The sequence below is a fragment of the Mobula birostris genome, chromosome 1 (genome assembly GCF_030028105.1).
Source record: "Mobula birostris isolate sMobBir1 chromosome 1, sMobBir1.hap1, whole genome shotgun sequence".
NCBI classification, from domain to species: Eukaryota; Metazoa; Chordata; class Chondrichthyes; order Myliobatiformes; family Myliobatidae; genus Mobula; species Mobula birostris.
In genome coordinates, this window is record NC_092370.1 from 76238537 (window position 1) to 76260590 (window position 22054).

The 22054-nt window shown below is 44.1% G+C and overlaps 1 protein-coding gene across 4 annotated transcripts in view; it reads right to left on the bottom strand.

The window, feature by feature from the left end:
- The window catches only part of LOC140197511 (oxysterol-binding protein-related protein 1-like), a 344662-nt gene that overhangs the window by 228153 nt on the left and 94455 nt on the right, over positions 1 to 22054 (bottom strand). For all 4 annotated transcript variants that reach the window (XM_072257540.1, XM_072257558.1, XM_072257530.1 and 1 more), the window contains exon 16: positions 20880 to 20986. In XM_072257540.1, coding sequence (XP_072113641.1) covers positions 20880 to 20986 — 107 coding nt within the window. The remainder of the gene's footprint in view (positions 1 to 20879; positions 20987 to 22054) is intronic.

Sequence of the window (22054 nt, forward strand, 5' to 3'; positions counted from 1 at the left end):
CGACAGGCCAAATAGCCTAATTATGCTCCTACGTCTTATGCTGTTATGGTATTTATTGCCTATCCCTAACTACTCTTGAACTAGGTAGCTTGTTTGCCTATTTCATAAAGTATTCTTTGAATACTTACTCTTCTGCAGAGAATCTAGAGCTTTACACCAGGTGAATTCATTAAATCTTTTTCCCAGGCTTGGGAAAAGCAAGAACTAGAGGTTTAGGATGAGAGGGGAGAGATTTAATAGGAACCTGCATGGTAACTTTTTCAGCGAGGGAGTGGTGCATATGGAACAAGCTGCCAGAAGTGTTAGAAGCAGGAATATTAACAACAGTTGAAAAGGTAGCTGGAAAGGAAAGGTTTAGAGGGATCTGGGCAAATACAAGCAAATGGAAACACGAGGAAATCTGCAGATGCTGGAAATTCAAGCAACACACATCAAAGTTGCTGGTGAACGCAGCAGGCCAGGCAGCATCTCTAGGAAGAGGTACAGTTGACGTTTCAGGCCGAGACCCTTCGTCAGGACTAACTGAAAGAAGAGCTAGTAAGAGATTTGAAAGTGGGAGGGGGAGGGGGAGATCCAAAATGACAGGAGAAGACAGGAGGGGGAGGGATGGAGCCATTGACTTCTCAGACTTCCGCTAATGCTCCACCTCTCCCTCGTACCCCATCCGTTATTTATTTATATACACATATTCTTTTTCTCTCTCTTCTTTTTCTCCCTCTGTCCCTCTGACTATACCCCTTGCCCATCCTCTGGTTCTTCTCCCCTCACCCAATTCCTTTCTCCCTGGGCCTCCTGTCCCATGATCCTCTCATATCCCTGTTGCCAAACAACTGTCCAGCTCTTGGATCTATCCCTCCCCCTCCTGTCTTCTCCTATCATTTTGGATCTCCCCCTCCCACTTTCAAATCTCTTAGTAGCTCTTTCTTCAGTTAGTCCTGATGAAGGGTCTCGGCCCGAAACATCGACTGTACATCTTCCTAGAGATGCTGCCTGGCCTGCTGCGTTCACCAGCAACTTTGATGTGTGTTGCAAGCAAATGGAACAGGCTTAGATGTGAATCTTGGTCAGCTTGGTCCAGTTTAGAATCCAAATCAGATTTACTATCATAAACTTATGAGATGGAATTTAGCAGGCCAGACAGCATCTCTAGGAAGAGGCACAGTCGATGTTTCCGGCCGAGACCCTTCGTCAGGACAAAGGGTCTCAGCCCGAAATGTCAACTGTACCTCTTCCTATAGATGCTGCCCGGCCTGCTGTGTTCCACCAGCATTTTGTGTGTGTTGCTTGAATTTCCAGCACCTGCAGGTTTCCTAGTGTTTGAGATGGAATTTGTTGTTTTGGGAAAGCATTTGAATGCTAGACAAAAATCTATAAATTACAAAATAAATGAATAGTGCAAAAGAGAATAATAATGAGGTAGCATTTATGGATCATTCAGAAATCTGATGGCAAAAGGGAAGAAACTGTTTTTGAATCATCGAGTGTGGGCCTTCAGAATCCTGTAGCTCCTCCAGTTGGGTTAAAGAGGCTATTTTCATGCTGTATGACTATACAGGTTTCCCCCGCCATCCGAAGGTAGAGCGTTCCTATGAAACAGTTCATAAGCCAGAATGTCGTAAAGCGATGAAGCAATTACCATTTATATGGGAAAAATTTGTGAGTGTTCGCAGACCCAAAAATAACCTATCAAATCATGCCAAATAACACACAAAACCTAAAATAACAGTAACATATAGTAAAAGCAGGAATGATATGATAAATACACAGCCTATATAAAGTAGAAATACTTCTCTACAATCATTGCCGCACTGTTCTCCGTAGCGAAAATCTCACGCAAGTGCTCTCGGCAGAAACTCTCTCCAGTAACCTTTAAGCTATGAAGCTGCAAATTATACCAAATAACGCATAAAAATACACAGCCTATATAAAGTAGAAATAATGTATGTACAGTGTAGTATCACTTACTGGAATCGGGAAGACAGAGCCAAGCACACTGATGATGGTGTGTTAGGCTGAGTCGTCGGAGGTTGGGGTGGTGCAGTGGTCCCCAACCTCCCGGCCACCGACCGATTCCGATCCGCGAAGGATGCAGGGGTACAGCGGTAGCTTTAAGAAAAAAGCCGAAATAAACAAGCTAATTAATTAGGTGCCGCCTGGCACGTAAATGTCAGCCCAGATCAGAGGCGACACAATAGGCAATCACCTCTGATGTGGGCCGATATTTATGTGCCGGGTGGCACCTAATTAATTAGCTTGTTTATTTTGGCCTTTTTTTCTTCAAGATGTGCTGGGTACGTCCTGGCTACCACTGCATTCTCCGCAGCAATGTATTGGTCCGCGGCCCGGGCGTTGGGGTGGTTGGACACTGGGGTGTCATCTCATCATCATCTGTTTCCATCAGGGCAGGCAGGTCTTCTTCTTCTACGTCTGCCTGCCTCGATGTCGAAGGTCGAGGTTCGTCATCTGCTGAGGCTGATGTGGAAGGCTTGAAAAACGACAGTATGCTTGACTGCTTAGACTTGCGCATTTTTCTATCATACAGTTCTTTGTAAGCACTCAAACCATCCTGCAAATATGCCCTAACCCAACGTACCCTTTCAAAATTAAAGTCCTACTTTTCTGCAATCATTGCAGCGAAAATCTCACACAGTTGCTTCATGTTCAGTTCCTGGACGAATTCACTTTCGGTCCGTTCGCTACTGCATTTGGTTTCGATTGTTATCCTTTCCTCTTCCAATTGCATCAGTTCTTCCTCTATCAGTTCTTGGTCATGGGATGCCAAAACCTCTTCAACATCATCTTCGTCAACTTCCACAAGCCAAACTCACTTTGTCCTTACTTCGTTCACGACGATCAAAACGCTTAATTATGTCTAGTTTTACACTAAGTGTAACACCCTTATGAGCTCTTTTAGGCTTTTGCAATACCTTAGAACTCATCTTGCTAATGGCTGCTCACAGGTACGTGTTTAAGCAATGCCGGCTAGATTGCAGTTCCGGGGGAGGAGCTTGGCTGCTCGGGGCGTGTGCTGCCTTTTATCGCGCACTGCCTTTTTTCGTAACAGTGAAAACACCTTCTGTTAGCGAAAACAGGTAACTAATGTATGGTAGGTCTTTCGTAACAGCAAGGTTTCGTAAAGCGAAAGTTCGAAAAGCAGGGGACACCTGTAAACCACACATGGACTGTCGTCATCAACAGTCCATGTTACATACTCAAAAAATTCAACTATCAGTCACGACCTTCCCTTATAAAATCCATGCTGACTGATTAACCCATGCTCTTCTGAAAGTCAGTGCATCCTGTCCATTCGAATTAGTTCCAATAACTTGATAATTAGTAATTAGTTTAATATTGTCAAATGTGAGAAGTTTGTGTTTACATGCTATTTTGACTCAGTGCTGATTAATCAGCCCTTAATACACATCCAGTAACAATCACGAACATAATCTAAACTTCTCAAATTCTAGTTTAACCTCATGACAAATTCAGTTACGTTGGTTAGTTAGCTGCCTCAGTAGTGTATCATGCTGATTACACACAAACGACTCTGCAGCCCTTAAGACATTATTGCACCTATTGTGCACTTACCATTTTATAGCAGTGGAGGAAAATTATTTCATGAACACTATCTTGTTATTCCTCTTTTGTATAAGTACATGAATAGAAAGGTTTAGAATAAAGGTAGAGAAGGTCAGCAACTTTAAATTCCTCAGTGTTATCATTTCAGAGGATCGATCCTGCAGCATGTAACTGCCATTATGAAGAAATCATGGCAGTGCCTCGATTTCCTTAGAAGTTTGTGAAGATTCACCATGTCATCTAAAACTTTGACAAACTTCTATAGGTGTGAGGTGGACAGCATATTGACTGGTTGCATCATGGCCTGGTATGGAAACACCAATACCCTTGAATGGAAAAGCCTCCAAAAAGTAATAGATATGACCCAGTCCGTTGTGGATGAACTCCTCCCACCACTGAGCACATCTACATGGCGTGCTGTCACAGAAATACAGCATCCATCATCAAGGACCCCTCAATTCCGTCATGCACTCTTCTCACTGCTGCCATCAGGAATAACATAAATGAGCCTCAGGTCTCACACCACGAGATTCTGGAACAGTTATTACCACTCAACCATCAGGCTCTGAACCAGAGGTGATAACCTTACTCAACTTCACCCCCCCCCCCCCATTACTGAACTGTTCCCAGATCCTATCAACTCACTTTCAATGACTCTTCATCTCATATTCTCCTTAATATTGTTTATTTATTTTATTTTTGTATTTGCACTGTTTGTTATCTTTTGCACATTGGTTGTTTGTCCATGCTGTAGGGTGCGGTCTTTCCTACAGAGGGCAATAAAACCCGCCAAGAGGATCATCAGGGATTTCATACTCTGCCGTGCCCCCCCCCCCCAATTTGTGATATTTACCAGGAGCATTGCGGATGAAAGGGCCAAAGCATTATTGAGGATCCCTACCACCCAACCCACAACCTCTTTGTCCCACTATTGTCATGAAGCAGACACAGAAGCATCAGATGTAGAACTGCCAGACTAGTTAACAGCTTCTTCCCTCAGGCTGTGAGACTAATGAACACCCTGCCACCACCGAAGTATTCATTCGTCTGCAGTACTGAAAATATTGTTTTTAAAAATGCATAACATTCAGAACAAGGTGGACAAACTCATGGCCTTAGAAATTAGAGACTGGTTGGTATGATGTCCGAGTCATGGCTGAAAGGTGGCCATAGCTGGGAGCTTTCAAATGATATACTTTATATCGAAAGGAAAGACAGGAAGGCATAGGTGGTTGTGTGGCTCTGTTGGTAAGAGATGGAATGACATCTTTAGAAAGAGGTGACATAGGGTCAGAGAATTTTGAACCTTTGTGGGTGGAGTTAAGAAAACTGCAAGGGTGAAAAAAAACGTTATGGGAATCATATATAAGCCTCTAAACAATAGCCAAGATGTGGGATTGAGGTTGCAAAGGGAGTTGGAAAAGGAATGTAATAGGGTAATGTCACAATTGTAATGAGGGACCTCAATATGCAAGGGGATTGGGAAAATCAGGTTGGTGTTGGAACACAAGGGAGGGAAACTGTTCAATACCTATGAGATGGCTTTATAACTTGCTTGAGCCTACTTGGGGAAAGGCCACCTTAGATTGGGTGTTGTGTAATAACTCAGATCTTATTAGGGAGCTTAATGTAAAGGGCAGTCAAGGTCAGGTGACCAAACATTTTGAAAAGCTCAAACAGATAAATAGAGGGATAGCTCAAACGAAGCAGCCAGTGTATGAGTGGGCCAGTGAAGGAGTGGAGCTTTGAGGCTTTGACTCGAGAGGCTTCGACAAGAAGAGGCGGAGGACAAGCCAGCTCACAGTTAGTTTTTACAATGTCTCCTGAGATGGTGATGTGCATCTCATGTGAGATGTGGCAGTCTTGGGGGAACTCCCCTCTCCCACAGAGTCACATCTGCCAGAAGTGCATACGGCTGGGCGATCTGGAAGACCGTGTAAGGAATCTGGAGCAGCAACTGGATGACTTTCGACTCATAAGGGAGAATGAGGCAGTCATAGATGAGAGCTACAGGCTGTCGGAAGCAGGTTGTTGGGTGACAGTCAGAGGGGGGAAAGCAAAGGTGAGCAGACAGGTAGTGCAGAGCACCCCTGTAGCCATTCCTCTGAATAATAAGTTTACCGTCCTGGATACTGTTGGCGGGGACGACAGACCAGGTGTGAGCCATGGTGGCAGGGCCTCCGGCACTGAGTCTGACCCTGTGGTGCAGAAGGGTGGGGCAGAGAAGAGGAGAGCTGTTGTCATTGGAGACTCTATAGTCAGGGGAGCAGACAGGAGATTTTGTGGACATGAGAAGGACACCCGCATGGTTTGTTGCCTCCCGGGTGCCAGGGCCCGGGATGTCTCTGACCGGGTGCACGACATCCTGGTACGAGAGGGAAAGTAACCAGAAGTCGTGATACATGTTGGTACCAACGACATAGGCAGGAAGAGGGATGAGGTCCTGAAGTGTGAGTTTCAGGAACTAGGCAGAAAGCTGAAGAACAGGACCTCAAGGGCGGCGTTCTCAGGATTGCTGCCAGTGCTACGTGACAGTGATGGTAAGAATTGGAGGAGATGGCAGTTGAATGCGTGGCTGAGGATTGGTGCAGGGAGCAGGGTTTTAGATTTTTAGATCATTGGGATCTCTTCTGGGGAAGGTGAGACCTGTACAGATTGGATGGGTTGCACCTGAACTCGAGGGGGAGCAATATCCTTGCAGGTAGGTTTGCTAGCATGGTTCAGGAGGGTTTAAACTAATTTGCAAGGGGGATGGGACCCAGAGCGATAGAGCAGTGAAAGAAGTGCATAGAGTAAAGCCAGATCTAACATACAGAGAGGCTTTGAGGAAAGAGAAGCAGAATAAACAGTGTAAAGACAGTAAGGTAGAAGGGCTGAAATGTGTGTACCTCAATGCAAGAAGCATCAGGAACAAAGGTGATGAACTGAGAGCTTGGATACATACATGGAATTATGATGTATTTGCCATTACAGAGACTTGGCTGGCATCAGGGCAAGAATGGATTCTCAATATTCTTGGATTTCAGTGCTTTAAAGGGGATAGAGAGGGCGCAAAAAGGGGAGGAGGGGTGGCATTACTGGTCAGGGATACTATTACAGCTACAGAAAGGATGGGTAATGTAGCAGGATCCTCTTTTGAGTCAATATGGGTGGAAGTCAGGAACAGAAAGGGAGCAGTTACTCTGTTGGGGGTATTCTATAGGCCCCCTGGTAGCAGCAGAGATACAGAGGAGCAGATTGGGAGGCAGATTTTGGAAAGGAGCAAAAATAACAGGGTTGTTATCATGAGTGACTTTAACTTCCCTAATATTGATTGGCACCTGATTAGTTCCAAGGGTTTAGATGGGGCAGAGTTTGTTAAGTGTGTCCAGGATGGATTCCTGTCACAGTATGTGGACAGGCCAACCAGGGGAAATGCCATACTAGATCTAGTACTAAGTAATGAACGGGGTCAGGTCACAGATCTCTCAGTGGGTGAGCATCTGGGGGACAGTGACCACCGCTCCCTGGCCTTTAGCATTATCATGGAAAAGGATAGAATCAGAGAGGACAGGAAAATTTTTAATTGGGGAAAGGCAAATTATGAAGCTACAAGGCTAGAACTTGCAGGTGTCAATTGGGATGATGTTTTTGCAGGGAAATGTACTATGGACATGTGGTCGATGTTTAGAGATCTTTTCCGGGATGTTAGGGATAAATTTGTCCCTGTGAGGAAGATAAAGAATGGTAGGGTGAAGGAACCATGGGTGACAAGTGAGGTGGAAAATTTAGTCAGGTGGAAGAAGGCAGCATACATGAGGTTTAGGAAGCAAGGATCAGATGGGTCTATTGAGGAATATAGGGAAGCAAGAAAGGAGCTTAAGAAGGGGCTGAGAAGAGCAAGAAGGGGGCATGAGAAGGCCTTGACAAGTAGGGTAAAGGAAAACCCCAAGGCATTCTTCAATTATGTGAAGAAAAAAAGGATGACAGGAGTGAAGGTAGGACCGATTAGAGATAAAGGTGGGAAGATGTGCCTGGAGGCTGTGGAAGTGAGCGAGGTCCTCAATGAATACTTCTCTTCGGTATTCACTAATGAGAGGGAACTTGATGATGGTGAGGACAATATGAGTGAGGTTGATGTTCTGGAGCATGTTGATATTAAGGGAGAGGAGGTGTTGGAGTTGTTAAAATACATTAGGACAGATAAGTCCCTGGGGCCTGACGGAATATTCCCCAGGCTGCTCCGCAAGGCGAGGGAAGAGATTGCTGAGCCTCTGGCTAGGATCTTTATGTCCTCGTTGTCCATGGGAATGGTACTGGAGGATTGGAGGGAAGCAAATGTTGTCCCCTTGTTCAAAAAAGGTAGTAGGGATAGTCCGGGTAATTATAGACCAGTGAGCCTTACATTTGTGGTGGGAAAGCTGTTGGAAAAGATTCTTAGAGATAGGATCTATAGGCATATAGAGAATCATGGTCTGATCAGGAACAGTCAGCATGGCTTTATGAAGGGCAGATCGTGTCTAACAAGTCTGATAGCGTTCTTTGAGGAGGTGACCAGGCATATAGATGAGGGTAGTGCAGTGGATGTGATCTATATGGATTTTAGTAAGGCATTTGACAAGGTTCCACACAGTAGGCATTCAGAAAGTTAGAAGGCATGGGATTCAGGGAAGTTTGGCCAAGTGGATTCAGAATTGGCTTGCCTGCAGAAGGAAGAGGGTGGTGGTGGAGGGAGTACATTCAGATTGGAGGATTGTGACCAGTGGTGTCCCACAAGGATCTGTTCTGGGACCTCTACTTTTCCTGATTTTTATTAACGACCTGGATGTGGGGGTAGAAGGGTGGGTTGGCAAGTTTGCAGACGACACAATGGTTGGTGGTGTTGTAGATAGTGTAGAGGATAGTCAAAGATTGCAGAGAGACATTGATAGGATGCAGAAGTGGGCAGAGAAGTGGCAGATGGAGTTCAACCCAGAGAAGTGTGAGGTGGTACACTTTGGAAGGACAAACTCCAAGGTAGAGTACAAAGTAAATGGCAGGATACTTGGTAGTGTGGAGGAGCAGAGGGATCTGGGGGTACATGTCCACAGATCCCTGAAAGTTGCATCACAGGTGGATAGGGTAGTTAAGAAAGCTTATGGGGTGTTAGCTTTCAGAAGTTGAGGGATAGAGTTTAAGAGTTGCGATGTAATGATGCAGCTCTATAAAACTCTGGTTAGGCCACACTTGGAGTACTGTGTCCAGTTCTGGTCACCTCACCATAGGAAGGATATGGAAGCATTGGAAAGGGTACAGAGGAGAATTACCAGGATGCTGCCTGGTTTAGAAAGTATGCGTTACGATCAGAGATTAAGGGAGCTAGGGCTTTACTCTTTGGAGAGAAGAAGGATGAGAGGAGACATGATAGAGATGTACAAGATAATAAGAGGAATAGATAGAGTGGATAGCCAGCGCCTCTTCCCCAGGGCACCACTGCTCAATACAAGAGGACATGGCTTTAAGGTAAGGGGTGGGAAGTTCAAGGGGGATATTGGAGGAAGGTTTTTTACTCAGAGAGTGGTTGGTGTGTGGAATGCACTGCCTGAGTCAGTGGTGGAGGCAGATACACTAGTGAAGTTTAAGAGACTACCAGACAGGTATATGGAGGAATTTAAGGTGGGGGCTTATATGGGAGGCAGGGTTTGAGGGTCGGCACAACATTGTGGGCCGAAAGGCCTGTACTGTGCTGTACTATTCTATGTTCTATGAACCCTTAGGAGTCAATGATCAGAATGTGATTGAATTCATACTGCTGTTTGAGAAAGAGAAGCATAACTCACACGTATCTATACTGCAATGGAATAATGGAAATAACAGAGGCATGAGAGAGGAGTTTGCTCAGGTGGTTCAGAGGAGGATGCTGGTGAGGATGTTGGCAGAGCGGAAATGGCTGAAGTTTCTAGGAATAATTTCTAAGGCACAGGAAAGATATGTTCCACAGAAGAACTAGTTCTCAAATGGCAGGAGTAGATAACCGTGGCTGACAAGGGAAGTTAAGGACTACATGAAAGCCAAGGGAAGTGCATATAAGGTAGCAAAACTGAGTGGGAATTTGGAGGATTGGGAAGTTTTCAAAATCCAACAAAAGACAACTAAAAAAACTACAAGAAGGGAAAAAATGAAATAATAAGGGCAAACCAGCCAATAATATAAAGCAGGATACTAGAAGTATTTTTCAGTTATATAAAGAGTAAAAGGGAGGTAAGAGTTGATATTGGACCACTGGAAAATAATGTTGGTGAGCTAGTAATGGTGGACAAAGGAATGACAGATGAACTTAATGGCTACTTTGCATCTGTCTTCACTGTGGAAGACACTAGCAGTGGGCCAGAGGTCCATGAGAACAGGAATGAATTCTATTGATATTACAAAGGAAAAAGTGTGGCAAACTCAAAGGTCTCAAAACACGGATTATAAGAAACAAGGTGGATGATCTTGTTGCACTATTACAGATTGTCAGGTAAGATGTTGTGGCCATCACTGAATCATGGATGAAGGATGGTTGTTGTTGAGAGCTGAATGTCCAAGGTTATTCACTGTATCAGAGGGATAGGAAGGTAGAGAGAGGTGACATTGCTTTGCTGGTAAAGAATGGCATCAAATCAGTAAAAAGATGTGACATAGGATCGGAAGGTGTTGAATCCTTGTGGGTTGAGTTCAGCAACTACAAGGTTAAGAGGACCCTGATGGCAGTTATATGCAGGCCTCTTAACAGTAGCTGGGATATGGACCACAGATTACAACGGGAAATAGAAAAGGCATATCAAACGGGCAATGTTATGATAGTCATGGGAGATTTCAACATGCACATCGATTGGGAAAATCAGGCTGGTAATGGATCTCAAGAGAGTGAGTTTGTAGAATGCCTATGAGATGACTTTACAGAACAGTTTGTTACTGAGCCTACTTGAGGATCAGCGGTGTAATGTAATGTAATGTAATGGGTGCTATGTAATGAATTGGAGGTGATTAGGAAGCTTAAGATAAAAGAACCTGTAGAAGGCCGTGATCACAATATGATTGAGTTCAAATTAAAATCTGATAGAGAGAGAGGAAAGTCTGACAGCAGTATTTCAGTACAGTAAAGGAAATTACAGTGGTATGAGAGAAGGGTTGGTTAAAGTAATTTGGAAGGAGATTCTGGCAGGGATGACAGCAGAGCAGAAATAGCATGAGTTTCTGCAAAAAAAATGAGGAAGGTGCAGGACAGATGTATTCCAAAATCAAAAGAATACGCAAATGGTAAAATAGAACAACCGTGGCTGACAAGGGAAGTCAAAGCTAATATAAAACAAACCAGAGGGCATACAACAAAGCAAAAATTAGTGTGAAGTCAGAGGACTGAGAAGCTTTTAAAAACCTACAGACAGCAACTAAAGTTTGTGCGCATGTGCCGGTCGTGCATGTAGCCTGGTACAGCCATTCTGATCTACTCTTACTTTCTTCTTCTTACTTTTTAATTTTCATTATTTTTTGTATTTTTTTTCTCACAGTAACACGTCGAAGCTGCACCCTCTCTAACATGCTGGCAGAGAGAGTTTTATTTGTTTTTTTTAGCGCTGGAAATGGTTACATCCCGACACGCGGGACAGAAGCAAGGTCGCATTGTGTATTCCAGGGACCAGCTGTTTGCGCTAATGCCGGCCGGTTTAGCGAGCAGAGTGGCGGACACCCCTGCTGAAATCCGGAGGAAAACACACAGAGGATGCAGAGGGGGATCACAAAGGTGAGGAAAGAGGACCAGGTCGAGACAACTGAGACTTACGGAGAAGAGGAGTTTGGTGGGTAATACCGTTCCGGTTGACTGGAAATGCACTGAGAGCGGTAAGCGTAAAGGAGTTGGGTGCTTACTGATCTAGTTAACAACAGATGGTGCAATCCGGGGTATATTACGATCGAGGAACGTGTTTGTAGACCGGATATTGAACTTTTTACTGTTGGACTTCAGCCACATTCCACCGTGATACAACACTGGGCGGCACGGGAGGTCGTTCCTGCCTGAGGCCATCGAACGTGCAGCTCCTCCCGTGGAGGGTCAGACACCCTGAGCCAATAGACTGGTCCTGGACTTATTTTCCATCTGACATAGTTTGCATTTTGTTGTTTGATTGTTTGTGGTCTTTGTATTGCTATATTTACGCTCTATTCTTGGTTGGTGTGGCAGTAACGAAACCAAATTTCCCTCGGGATTAATAAAGTATATCTATCTATCTATCTAAAAGAATTATTAAGAGGGAAAAGATGAAATATGAAAGCAAGCTGGCAAACAATATCGAAGTGGATAGTAAAAGCTTTTTCCAAGTATGTAGAAAATAAAAGAGAGATGGGAGTGGATATAGGACTGATAGAAAATGAGGCCAGAGAAATAATAATGGGGGACAAGGAGATGGCAGATGAACTAAATGAGTATTTTGCATCAATTTTCACTGTGGAAGACACTAGCAGTGTGCCACACATTGAAGGGTGTGAGGGGAGAGCAGTTACTATTACAAGGGAGCAGGTGCTCAAGAAGATGAAAGACCCAAGGGTACATAAGCCAACTGGGCCAAATGAACTGCACCCTAGGGTTCTGAAAGAGGCAGCGGTAGAGATTGTGGAGGCATTAGTAATGATCTTTCAAAAATCATAGGACTCTGGCATGGTGCTAGAGGACTGGAAAATTGCAAATGTCACTGAACTCTTTAAGAAAGGAGGAAGGCAGCAGGAAGGAAATTATAGATGAGTTGGCCTGATCTCAGTAGTTGGGAAGATGTTGGAGTCAATTGTTAAGGATGAGGTTAAGGAGTACTTGGTGAAACAGGACAAGATAAGACAAAGCAGCATGGTTCCCTTATGGGAAAATCTTGCCTGACAAACCCGTTGGAATTCTTTGAGGAGATTACAAGTAGGATAGATAAAAGGAGATACTGTGGATGCTATATATTTGGACTTTCAGGAGGCCTTTGACAAGGACATACACACACACACGAGCCTGTTTACCAAGATAAGAGCCCATGGTATTACAGGAGAGTTACTGGCATGGTTAGAGCATTGGCTGATTGGTAGGAGACATCGAGTGGGAATAAAAGGATCCTTTTCTGGTTGGCTGCCAGTGACTAGTGGTGTTCCAAAGGAGTTGGTGTTGGGAACGCTTCTTTTTCAGCTGTGTATCAATGACTTAGATGATGGAATAGATGGCTTTGTTGCCCAGTTTGCAGATGATAAGAAGATTGGTGGAGGGGCAGGTAGTGTTGAGGAAACAGGTAGGCTGCAGAAGGGCTTAAGACAGATTCGGAGAATGGGCAAGAAAGTGGCAAATGAAATACAATGTTGGAAAATGCATGGTCATGCACTTTGGTAATAGAAATAAATGTGCAGACTCTTCTCTAAACGAAGAGAAAATCCAAAAATCTGAGATGCAAAGGGACTTGGGAGTCCTTGTGCAGAACACCCTGAACATTAACTTGCAGATACAGTCAGTGGTGAGGAAGTGGCCTAATTCTGCTCCTATGTCTTATGGTCTTAAGGTGGATACCTGGACCAGATGGACTACATCCCAAAGTCCTGACAGAGGTTGCTGAAGAGGTAAAGATGCACTGGTCATGACCTTTCAAGAATCACTTGATTCTGGCATGATTCTGACTTAAAGTCCACTGAAAATGTCACTCTACTCTTTAAGAGAGGAAGACAAAAGAAGGGAAATTATAGGCCAGATAGCCTAACCTCAGTGGTTGGGGAAGTGTTGGGAGTCTATTATTAAGGATGAGGTTTAGGGGTACTTGGAGACTAATGATAAAGTAAGTCAAAGTCAGCATGGTTTCTGTAAAGGGAAATCTTGCTTGACAAATCCATTAGAGATCTTTGAGGAAGTAACAAGCAGGGTGGAGAAAGGAGAGGCAGTGGATGTCATTTACTTGGATTCTCAGAGGGCATTCGATAAGGTGCCACACGAGACTGCTTAACAAGATAAAATTCTATGGCATTACAGGAAAGATACTGACATGGATAGAGGAATGGCTGACAGTCAGCGAGTAGGAATAAAGGGGGCCTTTTGTGGTTGGCTGCCAGTGACTAGTGGTGTTCCTCAGGGGTCAGTATTGGGACTGCTACTTTACACATTGTTTGTCAGTGATTTAGGTAGTGGAATTGATGGCTTTGGGCCAAAGTTTGCCGATGATACGAAGGTAGGTGCAGGGGTAGGTAGTGCTGATGAAGCAATGTGATTGCAGCAGGATTTAGACAAATTGGAAGAATGAGCAAAAAAGTGGCAGATGGAATACAGAGTTGGGAAATGTATGATGATGCATTTTAGTAAAAGGAACAATAGTGCAAACTATTATCTAAATGGGGAGAAGATTCAAACATCAGAGACGCAGAGGGATGTGAGCCCTTGTGCAAGATTCACAGAAGATTAATTCACAGGTTGAATCTGTGGTAAGGAAGCAAATACAATGTTGGCATTTATTTCAAGGGGAATAGAATATAAAAGCAAGGAGATGATGCTGAACCTTTATAAGACACTAGTCAGGCCACACTTGGAATATTGTCAACAGTTTGAGCCCTATATCTCAGAAAGGATGTGTTGTCATTGGAGAGAGTCCAGAGGAGGTTCACAAGGATGATTCTGGGAATGAAGGAGTTAACATGCGAGTAGCATTTGGCTGCTTTGGCCTCTATTCAGTAGAATTTAGAAGAATGCAGGGGGATCTTATTGAAACTTACAGAATATTGAAAGGACTAGACAGGGTGGATATGGAGAGGGTATTTCCTATGGTGGGGGTATTCAGAACTCAAAGGCACAGCCTCAAAATTGAGGGGCGACCTTTTAGAACAGAGGTAAGGAAGATTTTTTTTTAGCCAGGGACCAGTTAATCTGTGGAATACTCTGCCACAAACTGTGTGGAGGCCAAGTCCGTAGATATATTTAAGGAGGGAATTGATAGTTTTCTGATCAGTCAGGGTATCAAATGATTTGGCGAGAAGGCAGTGATGGGGTTGAGTGGGATCCGGGATCAGCCATGATGGAATAGTGGAGCAGACCTAATGGTCTAATTCTGCTCCTATGCCTAATGGTTATATTTTGGTTGATATGCTGTGTGTGATATATGTTGTGTGGGTGCACGATGATCTGGAGGAATATTGTTTTGTTTAGCTGCATACACTGTATGTACAGTCAGATGACAATAAACTTGAACTTTCATTGATTTTATGGCGTTTCTTCTATTTACTGTGAATGCCCACAAGAAAATGAATGTCAAGGTAGTATATGGTGTTCTTTGATAAATGTACTTTGCATTGTCTCAGAAAGGCAGCGTCCATTATTAAGGACCTCCAGCACCCAGGGCATGCCCTGATACCATCAGGTAGGAGGTACAGAAGTCTGAAGGTACACACTCAGCGATTCAGGAACAGCTTCTTCCCCGCTGCCATCCGATTCCTAAGTGGACATTGAACCCTTGGACACTACTGCACTTTTAAAACAAATATACAGTAATTCTGTTTTTGCACATTTTTAAAATCTATTCAATATATGTAATTGATTAACTTGTTTATTTTTCTCTCTGCTAGATTATGTATTGCATTGAACTGCTGTTGCTAAGTTAACAAATTTCACGTCACATGCCGGTGATAATAAACCTGATTCTAATAATAGTTACTTTATACTTTGAAATTTAGTATCAGCCAAGCACAGACAAATGAGTGTGGCTGGGCAGGCACCATAGTCAGTATGGATGAGTTGGTCCCAATGGCCTGTTTCCCTCTTGTGGTACTTGATAGTACTAGAGAACCATCAGCTTTGTGGCAGAACTCACCCGAGTAACAACCTGGCAGTGGGGAACAATCAGGCATAGATCTATACATCAACAAGAGCTCTTCACCTTCAGGAGAGGACAGAATAAGCAGCTTTTGTTTTAACAAGGCTTCCTACCTAGGATTACAACAAAAATTTGCAAACCACAGAAGTTAAACTGTCATATCCTCTACAAGGAAGCTCAGACATTTCCCCAAACTCGACATTAACTCATCTGCTGTATGAGGAAGTTAAGCATAAACAGCCTTGGTTAGTAGTCTTGATCAACAATGTTATTGTGAATCACAAGGTTGCCAAAGTCGAACAAAAACTGCAGAATGGTACAAAATATTGATAATTAATATAACATAAATGCTGTGTAGTGACAGCAATGAACATGAAGGTGATAAACCAGTAAGGCTCTTTGACATTGGATGGGCGTGCATGCAAATTCACAGATGTGCTGACAGCAATATTGTCACAAAAATATCCTTACTGCAACATGGGGGATGTAACAAATAAATTCAGACTTACCTCCAAATATTCTCAGCAAAGATGCTGGCAGACTGGCAATGCTGTAGTATCTTGCACATCCCTTTCAGAACAACTCTAACTCTTCAAAGCACAAGAACTGCAACTGAACCATCGTCCCCATTGCAATGCAGTGTGAAGTACAACTACCAATGGGTGTACAGCAAGCTTATCAACTGCACATCAAAACAGATAAACAGTCAAGATAACATGATTCAACAACATTTCACTGACAGTAAACCTAGTTTGGACACCAGGGAGAGCCATAGCTTGAGAACAGTCCCAAGACCTTTTTAAAAGCTCATCTGGGACAGCATGAGGTGCTCAGTCCAACAGATTATTTAAGGGCACCGAGAAAGCAAAAGAGAACTTATAAACACCATTACTTCCTCAGGAGGCTAAAGAAATTCAGCATGTCCCCATGACCCTCATTAATTTTTAATCGCTGTACCATGGAGAGCATCCATAGCTTGGTATGGCAACTGTTCTGCCCAAAGACTGTGCGGAACTGCAGGGAGTTATAGGCACAGTACCCCAACATCGTGGAAGCCAGCCTCACCTTCGTCGACTCTGTCTGCACTTCTTGCTGCCTCAGGAAAGCAGCCAGCATAATCAAAGACGCCACCTCACAACTGCTCTCTTTTCTCCCCTCCCATTGAGCACATGGGCAGTCTCAAGGCCAGCTTCTATCCTACAGTTACAAAACCACTGAATGATAAGGACTCCTGACCTCAGTGTAAGTGGCATCACAGGAAGACCAAGCCAAGGAAATCTTTGGCACTCTAGCCTTCATCAGTCACAGCACTGAGCTGGGAATGGTGGAGATGAGCAACTGTGAGGGTAGAGGATGAGGTACCAATCAAGGGGTCTCCTTTGTCCTGGGACATTATGTTGCACTTGTACAAGAGGTTCGTGAGGCCACACCTGGAGTCTTGGTCACACTGCTAGAGGAAGAATCACGTTCAGGTTTAATGGTCATTCAACCTTGCACATGCAAACAGCCAAACAAAACTGCTATCGTCCTGTGCCAAGGTGCAAAACACAGTACCAACCATCACACACAGTTAGGACAGCAGAAAAACAAACTGTCACAAAAGATGACAATGTACCCCAAGTCTGCAGGTGACATGGCCTGAAGATGGTGCGTGGGATGTTGTCCAGGAGCTACATTTCTAGAAGGACAAGCACGTAGCTGTTCCTCATCACACACAACCGCAGACGAATGCAATCCAACAAGCGAACACCGGAGAGTAACACTGACCAGAGGGGTTAGTCCCTAACCCAGCGTGGGCTCCGGCACACCCACCCTGCCTCTGCTCTCTCCCACACCGTCTCTGACAACTCCTCCCCTGGGCAACCGCAGCAGGCGACGGCGCGGCTTGAGGGCCTGGTCCGTACAAAAACGAAAGGCACACAGATCCCCCGAGATTCTCGCCAATGAAACTGACTTGCAGTATTCCACATTACCAATGACCAAAAGAGTCTTGTGATCACAATAAAAACATCCAAGACAATCATTTACACCATTTGTTGGACCGTGCACTGTCTCCAATGCCTCTTTCTTTGGGTGGATTTAGCAGGCAACACGGTACGCAACAAGCCCGTGCCATGCTCCACCAATATCAGCAACTTGCTAGCGAGGTAGACCAACAGTACTTGGTGTTCCTCATATTCAGCAGTGTCTTGCAAGACGTAAAGGATGAACTATTACACCATTGGATGGGCCCGGAAAGGCCACTGCGACCAAGTTCACTGCCATTTTACTGGAAGGATAGAATATCATTAAGTTGGAACGAGTGCAAAGAAGCTTATGACAATGTCGTCTGGACTCAAGGGACTCGGTTATAGGCACCGCTTGGTAGATTGAGATTTTATTCCTTAGAACATACAAGGCTGAGAAGTGATGTTATAGAGTTCAGAGCTCAAAGGAAATTTATTATCAAAGTCAGGACATACAGGAGTGAGATATATCAGCTAGTGGAGTGGTGTCATAGCAACAACCTGGCACTCAATGTCAGTAAGACGAAAGAGATGATTGTGGACTTCAGGAAGGGTAAGACAAAGGAACACATACCAATCCTCATAGAGGGATCAGAAGTGGAGAGAGTGAACAGTTTCAAGTTCCTGGGTATCGAGATCTCTGAGGACCTAACCTGGTCCCAACATATCAATGCAGCTATCAGGAAAGCAAGACAGCGACTATACTTCATTAGGGTTTGAAGAGATTTGGTATGTCAACAAAACACTCAAAAACTTCTATAGATGTATCATGGAGAGCATTCTGACAGGCTGCATCACTGGTATGCCGGGGCTACTGCACAGGACTGAAAGAAGCTGCAGAGGGTTGTAAATGTAGTTGGCTTCATCTTGGGTACTAGCCTACAAAGTACCCAGGACATCTTCAAGGAGCAGTGTCTCAGAAAGGCAGGATGCATTATTGAGGACCCCCAGCACCCAGGGCATGCCCTTTTCTCACTGTTACCATCAGGTAGGAGGTACAGAAGCCTGAAGGCACACACTCAGCAATTCAGGAACAGCTTCTTCCCCTCTGCCATCCAATTCCTAAATGGACACTGAACCCATGAACACTACCTCACTTTTTTTAATATATATAATTCCTTATTTTGCACAATTTTATATATATTCAATAAACATATACTGTAATAGATTTATTTATTCTCTTCTAGATTATGTATTGCATTGAACTGCTGCTGCTAAGTTAAAAAATTTCATGACCCATGCCGGTGATAATAAACCTGATTCAAATTCTGACCCTATACAACCCTGAGATTCGTTTCCTTGTGGGCATACTCAGTAAATCCAATAGCCATAACAGGATCAATGACAGACTGCACCCAAAAGGGAGGCGTACAAAATCAAGAATGTGAACTTACCCTCGGTCTTTCTCTCAGGCAAAGCGATCCAAAAACTGGGGGGGAGGGGCAGGCAGGTCAAGTTGAGCGGAATAAGATTTAAGAGGGACTTGAGCTCACATTGTGGTCACTACTTGGAATGACCTGCCAGAGGAAGTGGTTGACTCAGATGCAACAATACTTAAAAGACATTTGTATAAGTACATGTACTGTATAGGAAAGGTTAAGAGTACTGGGCTAAACATGGGTAAAAAGACCAGCTTAGGTGAGATTAGAACAGTACAGCACTGGACAGGCCACTCAGCCAGTCTTGATGCCAATTTGTCCTTCGCCTGTGCATCCGTCAACCCTATCCTTCCATTCTCTTCATATTCATGCATCTGTCTAAAAGCCTCAAACTCCACAATGCCTGCTTCTACCCCCACCCCTGGTAACTCATTCCAGGCACACATCATTCTGCATAAAAATTTCCCCCTTATATCACCTTTAAACTTCCCTCTTTTGACCTTAAAAGCATGTCCACTTGTGTTTGACATTTCTACCCTGGAGAAGAGATTCTGACCCTCTACCCTGTCAATGTCTCTCAAAATTTTACAAACCTCTACCAGGTCTCCCTTCGGCCTCCAATGGTCTAAGGAGAACAACACAGGTTGGCCACCAATATTAAAATATTTTCATGTACCCCCTACCAAACACTTATTATGTAAACAGAGTTCCTGACAAGAACTTTACATTGGCTCATGTTGAAAGTCTTCCACTGTCCAGATATTTTTCCTCTGTTGGATTCAATACTGACTTACCAGCAGTGAGACTCCAAAGCAACCACACTGTCATAGCTATTATTTGGGCACGCAGTTGAACTGTAGTTGCTTCTGGTCTGTTGGGTGGATACAACACAGATCTGGCACGATTTGAGGCTTTCCTCTCAATGTCCTGAGGCCCATATCTACCTGAAACAGGTTACCTACCACAGGAGCTGGCTGTACAATGACCTGAGGCTGCAGTTCCTACGTTCCAAAGGGACGTGAGAAGGTTTGTAGGCACAAGTCCTTCCTCCCCTCCTCTTCTCAGAGGCAGCAAAAATGAAATGGACAATAGCAGGGTAACAAAAAGGCAATCAACTCATGAGTTAAACAGCACAGAGGTAGGGCCTTTGGCCCATCATTTCAATGCTGACCTTATTGCTCTATTGAGCATTTCATTGGCCCATTTTAGGACAGTCTACTTCAACACCTTGCCTATTTAAGTACCCATCTAATCCCTGCTGAATGCAAAGATTATATCAGATTCCATCACCTTCACTGGCAGAGAGTTCCAGATGTCAACCACTCTGTTTAAAAGGGATCTGTACCTTCAGATCCCCTTTAAAACTCTTTCCTCTCAACTTAAACCTACACCCTATTGGTCTTGAGATACCATGAGATAATAGATTTTAGACCATCTAATCTATCTATGCCCAACATGATTTTATAAATCTCTACAAGGTCGTCCTTTAGCCTCCTGATACAGCGGAAACAGTCCCAGCCTGTCCAGTCCTTCCTTGTGATTCAAGTCCTTTAGTCTGGCAAAATCCTTGCAAATCTTTTCAACACCGTCTGCAGATTCTACAGTAAAGTTTATAAAATCACAAGGGGTATGGACAAGGTGGACAGTCGTAGTCTTTTCCCCTGGGTTAGGGAGACTAAAATTAGAGCCCTAGATTTCAGATAAGAGGAGAACGATTTACCTGAGCAGTAACTTGCTTGTACAGAGGATAGGGTGTATCTGGAATCAGCTGCCACAGGAAGTGGTGCAGGTGGATACAATTGTTAAGGGGTGTTTAAGTAGGTAAATGGAGTAAAGGACTTGGAGAGTCATTGCCTAAACTTGGGCAATTGGTGCTACTGTGGAGGAAGCTGTAGCCAGCATGGATCGATGGGCTGAAGGGCCTGTTTCTCTGTTCTGTGGCTGTATTGTACACATTGGAAAGCTCTTTTACAGAATCAAAATAATGGGCAGAAAAGCCTCCACAGATGCTGCCTGATCAGCTGAGTTCCTCCAGCATTTTGTGTGTGTTGCTCAAGATTACTTCCTTTGTTATTTCCAAGAGGAGTAAAACTAATACCAACCACTTCTTGCTTTTCGATGAGCACAATACAGTTGGATAGGGCCTCGCTCGCGATTCTCGAGGATTCGGAGACGTCCTTCAACTTCTGCGTAACTCGAGGAGGCAGTCCTGTAACATAGCAAGTGAAATGGAGATCTTGTCAGTAGTGCTGCCATTTCACTTAATTCAGCTTCAAAACAAAAGGTAGCAGCTTTTAACAGGATAGAACCTCTCAGGTACCAACTGCTCTGTCACACACGGAGGCATTCGGGCAATTAACCAAAACCTTGGCATCAGTGATAGCTTTAAAGTCGTGGCCTCAAAGAGGAAAGGGATGACACTGAAACCTTCCAGGAGCCATAATATTGAGACTTTGCTGTAATTAAAATCCAGCAATTACTAGGTGCCGGACTTGGAAGAATGTAGCAGGTTTGGGGAGCTCTATGGGGAAAGAATCAGAAAGGAAGAAACAGAGGGATTTAGAATCAGGATTTTAAACTAAGGTGGGCTGCTTTGTGATTATCATTGCATTTTTTGTTGTATTTATAATTACCGTGTATACTGCTCACTCTCTACTGCTTTTGCCCCACACAAAAAGTTTCAAATTCCTTGGAGTGAACATCACCAATAGCCTGCTCTGCTCCAACCAATCAAAAAAGTTCATCAGTGCTTCTACTTCCTCAGGAGGCAAAAGAAATTTGGCATATCTCCTGTTATTCTCATCAATTGTTATCTATGCATCATAGAATTGACAATAAACTGGACTGGTCAAAGAACACTGAGGCTGTCTACAAGAAGGGACAGAGCCGTCTCTACTTCCTGAGGAGACTGAGGTCCTTTAACATCTGCCGGACGATGCTGAGGATGTTCTACGAGGCTGTGGTGGCCAGTGCTATCATGTTTGCTGTTGTGTGCTGGGGCAGCAGGCTGAGGGTAGCAGACACCAACAGAATCAACAAACTCATTCTTAAGGCCAGTGATGCTGTGTGGATGGAACTGAACTCTCTCACGGTGGTGCCTGAAAAGAGGATGCTGTCTAAGTTGCATGCCACCTTGGTCAATATCTCCCATCCACTACATAATGTACTGGTTGGGCACAGGAGTACATTCAGCCAGAGACTCATTCCACTGAGATGCGGCACTGAGCGTCATAGGAAGTCATTCCTGCCTGTGGCCATCAAACTTTACAACTCCTCC